Source organism: Chanodichthys erythropterus, chromosome 10, assembly GCF_024489055.1.
Source record: "Chanodichthys erythropterus isolate Z2021 chromosome 10, ASM2448905v1, whole genome shotgun sequence".
NCBI classification, from domain to species: Eukaryota; Metazoa; Chordata; class Actinopteri; order Cypriniformes; family Xenocyprididae; genus Chanodichthys; species Chanodichthys erythropterus.
Window position 1 is genome coordinate 54,912,144 of NC_090230.1, and position 10,995 is coordinate 54,923,138.

Consider the following 10,995-nt stretch of genomic DNA (forward strand, 5'->3'; position numbering starts at 1 on the left):
ATGTAATTTGGGTGTAATGGGTGGAGCTAGAAGGTCCTACCACACCCTTAACCCTACCCATAACTCTACCCTACACTCATTAGATCGATCCACAAAGACTAGGTCAAGCTGAACCCATCACATCATTTGGCACTGCATCTGAGCACCACTGGCACCACTTGGGTCTCTGTTTACTTTGCACCGAGTTTGCAGAAATAGAACGTATATTATTATAATTATTAAATTATTATTATTATTTATAAATAAATTATTTTTAACTATTACATCATTGTTATTTTTAATTTTCATATACATAAAACTAAATTGTATTTTTCATGACCTAAATAAAACGTAATTATAATAGAAAGTATTCCTCCAAACTCTGATTCATATTAGAAACACCTTTATTATATTCTTAACTGAAGTTCATGTTTGCATATGTAAACAAAACAGGCAGAATATTAACGAGTCGCTACAAGAGACTAATCGTCTGCATCAAGAAAGTATGTGTTTCATTATGTGACTTAGTCATTTTTAATATTCTTTCTTTTTCATTCTTTTATGTTTTTTTTATTATTGTTTTTTGTTTGCTGATTATTTAAACTTTTATGCCATAATTTGCATGTTCCTTTAAAAACAGTAGCGCGTTTCTGACTCTACCGGAAGTGGAGTGAATCGTGTCGCAGTGGAGTCTGTTACTAGAGTAAAGGGCAAGTTCACAGCCTTCTTTTTCATTTAGAGGTCTTTGGTTTAATATTACACACACATAATTCTGTTCCCAGCTCAGACATCATACACGGGTCAGAATGCTGCAGAACACTGGGTGAGTTTCACTCTCATTCTTGCTAAAGCCGTGTGTTGTTGCACAATTCTGCGCTTTAATGCATCAAGTTGTTGACTAGTACCGGTATTACAATATTTCTTATATACGCATCGAGTCATTCACGCGCGAGTTTGCTGTGTTGTTGTGAATGACATAAGAGGGCTGGACTGTTTTGTTAACTTTGCAGCCAGAATACACAGCCAATTTCATTGCAATATGTTGAAATTGATTTGGCATTTCATCAGTTTTTAGAAACTGTTTCTCGTTACATATTTATAGTGTTTTTCTAAACTTGAATAATTTGACCTTTACCCTACTATCATATGCGCAGGAATCAAGGAATGCCAACGCAAATACAGCTCTGATTCGTGATACACTGACAAAACGGACAACAAGAATGCAAAAAATGTGAAAAAAGTGTATAAAAAGTTGCACACATACAAGGGCGTGTGCCACTTTTTTGTATATGTGTGTGTGTATGTATATATATGTATATTTGTATATATGTATATATGTTTTTGTTTTTTCTGTTTTTGAACAGTCTCTTATGCTCATTAAGGCTGCATTTATTTCATAATAAATACAGAAAAAACAGTAATATTGTGAAATATTATTACAATTTAAAATTATGGTTTTCTATTTTAATATACTTTAAAATATAATTTATTCCTGTGATCAAATCTGAATTTTCAGCATCATTACTCCAGTCTTCAGTGTCACATGATCCTTTAGAAATCATTGTAATATGTGATACTCAATTATTATCAATGTTAAAAACAGTTGTGCTGCTTAATATTTTTTTGGAACCTGTGATAATTTTTTCAGGATTCATTGATGAATAAAAGGTTAAAAAGAACAGCATTTATTCAAAATATAAATCTTTTCTAACAACATAAATCTTTACTATCACCTTTTATCAATTTAACACATCTGTGTAGAATAAAAATATAAATTTCTTTCAAAAAAAAAGAAAGAAAAAAAATACTGACCCCAAACTTTTGAACGGTAGTGTATATTGTTACAAAAGATTTCTATTTTAAATAAATGCTGATTTTTTAAAAACTTTTGATTAACCAAAGAATCCTGAAAAGTATCACAGGTTATAAAATAACAGCACAACTGTTTCCAACATTGATAATAAATCATCATATTAGAATGATTTCTGAATGATCATGTGACAATGAAGACTGGAGTAATGATGCTGAAAATTCAGCTTTGCATCACAGAAATAAATTATATTTTAAAGTATATTAAAATAGAAAACCATAATTTTAAATTGTAATAATATTTCACAATATTTCTGTTTTTTCTGTGTTTATTATGAAATAAATGCAGCCTTAATGAGAATAAGAGACTTCGTTCAAAAACATTAAAAATAGTAATGTTTCCAAACTTTTGACTTGTAGTATATATATATCGACAGGTATCTCTCTGATTCGTTATGTTTTGCCTATATATTACTGTTAGCATAGTAGATTGATTATGATATGATCAGATTATTATATGATTATGCATTTATTGTAGGAAGCTGGCTGGATGTACGGTCTTCATTACCGGAGCGAGTCGAGGTATTGGCAAGGCCATTGCTCTCAAAGCTGCGAGGGACGGTGCCAATGTGGTCATCGCTGCCAAAACCGCTGATCCGCACCCCAAACTGCCGGGCACCATCTACACAGCTGCAGCAGAGAGTGAGCACAGCACTCTGTTACTCTTACATACATTTAGGGTACGTTTACATGACAGCGTTGTACTAAAAACATAGAAGTTTTTCCTTTGTGTTTTTGAAAAGAGTCACGTACAGATGACAACACTGTCAAAACGATTCCCAGATCCATGAAAACAAATAAAAAATCTGTATTATTTATCCTGCCTGGCCAGTAGTTGGCGATGTCACTTTGTAAAGAAACATTACACGCCTATAGATGTAGTATGCACCATTTTCACAAATTCTTGTTTCTGTATTTTACACAGAGATGATAACGGTATTGTTTTCAAAAACTTGCACTTTGAAAATAGTTTTCAAATGTTTTCAGGCCCTCAAAACGCCGTTGACGTGTAAATTAACGGCCAAAACGCATTTCAAAATGTCAATTTTTAGTTGAAAACCATGTCATGTAGACGCTCCTTAGAAATGAATACTACAGAATGGAAGTTTTTTTTTTTATCCATAACTTGTGTATTTTAACTTTTCAACACAGCTCTGAGATTGTCTAGTTTTTAAAAATAGTGTTTCATAGCCGAATTGGGTCACCAGCAGTGGTTTCAGCAGTGAGCGCCCACTCCCATGAAGCATTTTGAATGATGTGATCATTGTATTTTTTGTTATTCATATAGATATGTTCACATTTGGATATAGGCTGTCGTGGCATTCATTGGAGTAATGATTGATATCAAGTGTGCCAAGAAAATATTCCAGGCATCATCACACCACTGCCACAAGACTGGACTGTTGTCACAAGGCCATGGATTCATGCTGCTGACTGGGGCTTTGATTAATGGGCCTTTGGCTGTTTGGCTGTTGGTTCTACCAACCAAACATCACTTGAATGCCACAGCCTATTAATGATTTGTTGTTGACCATGTGCATCACCTTATGGACAAAAAACGTACCCATCATCTGAATTATTCCAGCATGATCATGCACCATGTGACAAAGCACAGGTCATCTCTCAAACTGGTTTCATAAGAGTGAATTAACATAGTTCCTATAGAACACTTTTCACAGCAAAAATACCTGCAGAACATACAGTAAAAACAGAGAAAATTCCCCAGTGTTCATCTTGTCAGAATCTACTGTCCTACTCAACATATTTTGCTGGATTGTAATACTTCTACCCCTCTGAGGAACATTTACTTTTGAAAAGGTTTTTTGCGTGTATATATTTGGCATGTTTCATGTCAGTTTTCCTAGGCCGGACATCATTTTTGGCCACTACTGTATACGTTATACAGTAAAATAAGCACACGCATATATATGACATATGTATAATATTGTTTTATATTTTTATCAATGCTTAAAATAGTAGTTTAACAATTAATAGTATTGTACAGTTTTACCACTATTTTACCATTCATTTACCCATCGACAGCAATATTTTTATTAACTCATAATCTTTAATTAAAAATGTTATCCTCCCCTCCCCCTCGAAACAGTGTCTGTTCTCTTAATAACGTGTCTTAGCGGAGAGTGGGAATATATATCCTCCGCAACTGACTGGAAACTGGAACAGATCTGCCTCCATTTAGTTAGCAATGCCCAACTTCCTACGATCCAATCAATTCAAGGACGAAATCCAGTCTCGCACTACATCTTTCTCATGCGTCACAATAGGGAAGACAACTTCCATTTAATGCCGACTTAAAGTCTATTACATCATTCTCAATGGTTTGTGGGATAAGTGTCTCATTCCCCCTTAAAAGAGGGTAAATACACAGTACTTTCTTCTAGTTTTTGGACAAGACCATGACCAGATAATGTCTGTTTGATAGTTGAAGCTGCAGGAGGGAAAGCACTGCCATGTATCGTAGATGTCCGTGATGAGAAGCAGATCAACGAAGCCGTGGAACAAGCCGTGGAGAAATTTGGAGGTGAGTTACATCATCTGAAATGTCTGTTCTTCTTAGCAGTGCACATTTTCAGCCCTCACGAATGTTTTAATTTGTTTTTAATTTCCCATGGTTCCAATGACAGGGATTGACATATTGGTCAACAATGCCAGTGCCATCAATTTAACAGGAACTCTGGAGACTCCAATGAAGAAAGTCGACCTTATGCTGGGCATCAATCTCAGGGGAACGTACCTGACGTGAGTAGAAGCATGACGTTTTGAGATTCACAGCTTTGAGATTACAGCATAACTTGTTTTGAACAATCAATATTCTGTTTTTATTACAGGTCTAAATTGTGTATTCCACATCTTCTGAAGAGCAGAAACCCTCACATACTTAACCTCAGCCCACCTCTCAACCTCAATCCCATCTGGTTCAAAAACCACACAGGTGAGCAGAAGAGCGTTCTCACATTCTGTGCTCAAGGACTTCAAATTTAAACTACCACTGAACATTTACGTGACAATGGTGACAAATAATGCCACTGATCTTGTTTTCCGTTATGTCTGTGCAGCGTATACCATGGCAAAGTATGGCATGTCCATGTGTGTACTTGGAATGGCCGAAGAGTTCAGGGGATCTATAGCCGTTAATGCCTTATGGCCCAAAACAGGTAATGGGTTTCATTCTTCAGTCATTAAATAATTAAATTAGGAGATCATTAATGCATGAGTAGATATGCTGGCTCTGTCTTTTTTAATGTGTATCTACTGAACTCCTACAAGGGAAATTCATGGTTGAATAGTAAGGATAGTTCACCCAAAAATGAAAATTCTGTCATTTATTCATGCTCATGTTTTTCCAAATCTATATGACTTTCAGTCATCTTCATTTGTGTTTTGAAGATCTTTCTAATGAAAGCGGAGTGATTTTTGTACCTCTATTGAAAGTCCATGCAACCAAAACTTTGACTCTTCAAAAAGGTCCTAAAGAATTTGCCGCGTCCCAATTCGCCTACTTACACAATGCCCTAAAAGTATGTACTGTACATACTCTTGAGTGTGGAGCAGAATAGTAGGCAAGCTTTGGGACATACTACTTCATCATAATAGCGTCTTTAACGGACAGCTCTGTTGCTTAGTTACATCAAAGACTATAGAATAACACAAGACGTGTCACTCGTATTGTTTTGAATGGTAGAAAGTGTAACGTGCAATATGGCGGAATAAGTCCCGCCTTCTAAATAAGAGCCAATCGCCGACTGGTAAAGTCATCGCGACACTGCAGCAGCCGTTAAAAGTACCGGTTTCTATAGAAACAGTCAGACGCGCGCCTCTGAAACATGGCAGAAGAGACGCGCATTTAGGTCTGCGCATGCACATTAGCTTGATCCAGCCTAAAAAATACAGTTTTTTGTCATGATTCGAGCGTTTGGATAAAACATTTATAAGACCGCTGTTGTCAGATTTCATTGGTGATTTCAAATATGAAATGTAATCGTAAGGTTGGCGAACAGTTTTGGAGAATTTGATGTTTCCCCATTCAAAGAGATAGGGCAGGATGCCCAGGATGCCCGAGAGGCGTTTCAAAGATGGCCGCCAAGTGAAATGACTTGTCTTAAAGGGACTTTAGTTACATGCATCCTGTCACAATTTAAACTCCCTTGTTAATCATCTTGTCAATTAAAATCCTCATCCAATGTGCAATGGGTTGTGGGCAAAATTAGCCGTTAGAGTGTGCACAGTTCTGCCCTTCGGATTCTAACCGGAAAAAGTATACCATCTTTAGAATACTTATTTCAACATGCTACGATTTGGGATACATTAATTCTAATTTTGAATACTATTTAAGATAAATAGTATGTGAATTTAGACCCAGCATTTGCAATAGTAATCCAATTGCTTTATATAGTAAACAGATTTAATTGAGGCTTTTATTCACATACAAATATTGATCAACGCATATAGAATTCATCAAATATGGTCAGCAGAATATAATATGCTTTCAAATATGCTTGATTGACATGTGAGACCCAATCGAGTTTGCCTCGCATGTCGCACAAGCATGTTTGAGCTTCCTAAAAACCATTAAGAGGTTTTCTCGCATGGTCAAAAAGTCATATGGACCACTTTTATGATACTTTATTATGTTTTTGTGCCTTTTTTTTAAAAGCATGAAACCTCCACTAACCACTCGTCACTTGTTAAAAATATTTTTTCAGGGTCTAATTGATATGATATGTGCAAATACTTTTAAAAAATTTTAAAATTTTAAAATATCCATTTACATGATTTTAACATGACCCATGGTTTGTTTTGCTTCTGAGCTAAATCTATCTACATGACAGTGTTTCAGCAATGGTGAATTGTGTCTTTTTATAGATATGAGTGTATTTGTGGTGTTTTATGCAAAGGAACAATAGGAAACGGATATAGAATAGATAGAACAGAATAGATTGTTCTTTTTTTTTTTTTTAAACAAACAAATAAACAAACAAAAGAATAGATGTTCCGTGAAATCGGCCATGAAAATGGTGCACATGTACCATTGTTTCAAAGTCGCATGCTAAACCTTTTATTGATATTCAATATGTATTGTGAATTGTATTTGAATATTAGTCAAACTCGACAATGATAACTGAATTACTCTTTATGCATCATCAACCTACAGCCATCCAGACGGCTGCCATGGACATGTTGGGTGGTTCTATGATTGGTAAACAGTGCAGGAAGGTGGAGATCATGGCTGATGCAGCCTACGCCATCTTGAAAAAACCCTCCAACTTCACAGGACAGTTTGTTATCGATGAGGACATTCTCAAAAAGGAGGGCATTAAGGACTTTGATATATATGCAGTTGAGCCAGGTTAGTAAATGTTAAAATGATAAAGTAATTTGTTTTTCTATTCCATCATTATGAATATGTGTAATTTTTGTTTGTACAAAAGTTCTTTTAAAGGCTTTTCTAGAATATTTTGGACCTTGTATACAATAACATGACAGTTATGGCATATTACAGGAAACTTTGAATGTCGACATGGCACATAAAATATATCTCTTTTCTTTTCTCTTCTTTTTTTTTTTAGGTCATCCATTGCTTCCTGACTTTTTCTTGGATCAAGAGCCAGAGGATCTAGCTAAGCAAATGGAGCAGCATGGTGAGTTATGAGGCATAACCAACACATTTCATCCGTTTTTGTTCTACTTGGTGATTGACTATCATATCTCAAGCATACTTCGGCAGACTACTCAGTTAGTGCCGATATTTGAACTCTCTCTTCAGGTGCCACTCCAGTTTTCAAAAGTGGAAAAGCAGATTCCGTCGCCACGGGACCTATTTCTGACATGTTCAACATAATCAGAGGAATTCTCAGTCCAGATATAGTGAAAACCACACAAGGAGTGTACAGATTTGATTTATCAGGTAGTTATGATCTCACATTTAAACCATTCCTTTGAAGTTTTTTTTTTTCCCACTGAATAATAAACACTAGGCTTTGGTAAATTATAATAATCCCATAAAAAGTTACAATCATCACATAAATTGGAATTTACATAATTTGGAATTTTGACACAAAAAGTCAAAATTAGATAATAATTTTGAGTTAAAATGATGAGATGTTGTAATAATTAAGAGATGAAATGTCAAAATCATTGCTGACTTAGAAGTAGCTTCCGAAGGCCTTTATTAACCCCCTGGAGCCATATGGATTATATTTATGATGGATGGATGGATGCAAATTTTTGGGGGGCTTTAAAACATGCCCCCTGTTCACTACCATTATAAAGCTTGGTAGAACCAGGATATTTTTTAAATATATCTCCGATTGTGTTCGTCTGAAAGATCATATACAGTCATATACACCTAGGATGGCTTGAGGGTGAGTAAATCATGGGCTAATTTTCATTTTTGGGTGAACTATCCCTTTAATAAAGCTTTTTAATGTTTTTTGATACAATTAGACTTTTACACTACTTTCCAAATTTACCCTAATAAGACAACTTCATAAATGTTATAAATGCACACTAAAAAAAGTCAAAGGTCAGATGTAGAAAACTAATTTTGGGGAAATGATTTTAGCCTTAAAGCTGCTGTCTGTAACTGTTTTTGGTTAAAAATTATCCAAAATCAAATTTTAAGCAAGTACATAACCAGCCAGTGTTCGAAACGTTCTCCTTACCTTAGCCCGATTCACAACTGTAAGCTTGTAATAATGTTTTATAATTCAGGTGGTACTGGTAGGTTTCTGCAAGAAATTTGAGCATGCTGCCGTTCATCTTTGCATCATTACGTCACATCTGTTTACATAAAGAATGAGACCCAGCTAGTAGGCTATATCATGTGAGGAAGCTGTAGGTGACGGACAGTGACTTAACTTTGTTTTAAAAAGTGGGTGGGACAGGAATGTGTATGTACATTAGTTAATAAATAAGTGGATCCGCTTTTGATATTAGATTGTCCTGATGGACTAGTGGTAGCATTTTCATTTAGCATGCAAGAGGTTCTGGGTTCTAATCCAACCATGTATGATTTTTATTTTTTTTTTCTCATTAAAACCAAAGATGTTCATCAGTGATTGTATATCAAGAGCAGGGACACGTTTATGTGTATTTTGTTTTGTGATTTCAACGGAACGAGAGAGAGTCTCTGTAATAGTTAAGCATAAGCGCTCGTTCATGTGAATCCGCATTGAGCACGAGCGCCAAGAGAACACTGTTGCGCCTCTAATAACAGCGACAACGAGCACTCAACATGTTTTAAAAAACAACATATCCCAGAACAAGATCGGCTATTATTTAACACAAATTCATAATCAACTAGAGGCATTTCTTTTGTATTAGATATCCATGCCGTGAGATGTTTCAGAAAGTGATGGGGACAATATCGACCCTTTCAAAAAAGTGGTGGGGACACGTCCCACCCGCAAATTACACCTATGGTGACCGATCATTTACAGCCTTTTTTCACAGCAGCTGGAATAATTTAATTTACATTTCGATGGCGGATTGACTACTGTGATTCCGAAGTACCTGTACAGTATCCACTGGTGCGGTGACTGACAGTCACACATTCTCCTAAAAACATTAGATTCATCCACGCTGAGAAGCCGTGCTGATGCATAACCCACGTAAAGATGATAATTCTGCAAATAACTGCAATTGCAGGTTTCAAACAGAGATGGCGACAAAGAGGCAAAACTTATGGACTGCAGCTTTAAATAAATGTAAAATATAAAGTCTTTTTTTTCATAATTAGTCCCATAGAGAGTCATAAATATGACTTGTTTTGGTTTTGGTTATGACTTCTTTTTTAAAATTATGATTTACCCAATCTTTTCCCCCCTATGTGCTGGAAATGGGCTTCCATAAAAGGGATATGTAGCCGCAGATATACGCTAAAATGTACAGTATTTCAGTTCTTCTCTGGAAAATGGAACAAAAATATTGAAAATATCATCTTGGACTCACAGGTGTATATAAATTTTGTCCAATCAAAGCTTGATTCATGGCTGTGATGTTAACTAAAGGCTAATGTATATTGAAAAAGAGAAAAGCCGCATATGTCCTGCCCCAACTTCCTGTTTTAACTGGAAATACATCAACTGCACTCGTGAATTCATTTCATGGGGCCTTTCAATGTTACATCTGTGCTGTATTAACAAAGTTTACTGGCTGGATTGACAGGCGAGCATGCTGGAGTGTGGTACATTGATCTGAAGAATGATGCAGGAAGTGCCGGCAGTGGGGAACCACCTGTCAAAGCTGACGTCGTCATGACGTTGGACAGTGAAGACTTTGTCAAGATGTTCGGAGGTATACATTGTGTTGATGCACTTCATACACTACTGACATAACTGGATCATAGAGGGTGTTTTGAATCTGAATAAAGATTCAAATTAATAAATCGAAGCACTGATGAAAACCATGTTCTTTATCAATAGGTAAATTAAAGCCGACCATGGCCTTCATGTCTGGAAAGCTGAAGATTAAGGGTGACATGGGCCTTGCCATCAAATTGGAGAAGATGATGGCCATGATGAAGTCTAAGCTGTGATATGATCACTCGAGCTGCTGCCTTACATGATCTCTTTTCTATATCACTGTTGTCATTAAACCATTTGTTCAGCTGATACTAATTTTAATAAATGTAATAAATTGTTACTGAATCATCATTTCAAAAAGCAGAATTAAAAATCTCTTACAAAAATTACTACAATAACCATTTCCACCAACATGAGGAGGGAGGGTCTAGCTAGCCTCTGCTTTGTTTGACAACACTAAGAACGTCAACAGGAAGTTACTCCACCCAGGATCACTTAGAGCACCTTTAATATAGGAGCTCATGAGAATCTGTTTGTCATTTCAGTGGTTTTACTATTGTAATTATAGTATTCTTTGAGAGATGGAGGTTTAACTCTCCAACATTGACACTGATTGTGTATTTTGATTTATCCTTCTTGAAAGTGGTTTTAGGAAGCCACTGGTTATAAAACCATGGGTTTTAAGCATAACTACAGTATAATTACAGTACATATTATTTGACGTTTTTGACTTTGGCTTTCTGCCTTCACAGGAAGACTAAAATGTGTGTCAGAACAGGCCTATGATTCTCTAACATTGTACGATCCTGTGTAGTAAAATGTA

General features: G+C 35.8%; 1 protein-coding gene across 2 annotated transcripts; it reads left to right on the forward strand.

The window, feature by feature from the left end:
- Positions 1 to 95: 95 nt before the first annotated feature.
- On the forward strand, positions 96 to 10,960 carry hsdl2 (hydroxysteroid dehydrogenase like 2). 2 transcript variants are annotated; one of them, XM_067398268.1, is made up of 14 exons: positions 96 to 162; positions 433 to 482; positions 620 to 682; positions 762 to 802; positions 2,327 to 2,490; positions 4,292 to 4,390; positions 4,494 to 4,608; positions 4,698 to 4,801; positions 4,926 to 5,024; positions 7,022 to 7,216; positions 7,437 to 7,508; positions 7,634 to 7,774; positions 10,036 to 10,164; positions 10,293 to 10,960. In XM_067398268.1, the coding sequence occupies exons 4-14, from the start codon at positions 786 to 788 to the stop codon at positions 10,403 to 10,405; spliced, it is 1,248 nt and encodes a 415-aa protein (XP_067254369.1). In that variant the 5' UTR covers positions 96 to 162; positions 433 to 482; positions 620 to 682; positions 762 to 785; the 3' UTR covers positions 10,406 to 10,960. The 2 variants fall into 2 exon arrangements, with proteins under 2 accessions (XP_067254369.1, XP_067254368.1); XM_067398267.1 differs by having other exon boundaries at positions 97 to 162; positions 620 to 802.
- Positions 10,961 to 10,995: the final 35 nt, after the last annotated feature.

What these genes read in the sequence shown, in the direction of transcription:
- hsdl2 (XM_067398268.1), top strand. An exon ending in AGCCGTGGAGAAATTTGGAG is followed by an intron (nt 4,391 to 4,493) that starts GTGAGTTACATC and finishes TTCCAATGACAG; the next exon opens with GGATTGACATATTGGTCAAC. An exon ending in CTTTGTCAAGATGTTCGGAG is followed by an intron (nt 10,165 to 10,292) that starts GTATACATTGTG and finishes CTTTATCAATAG; the next exon opens with GTAAATTAAAGCCGACCATG.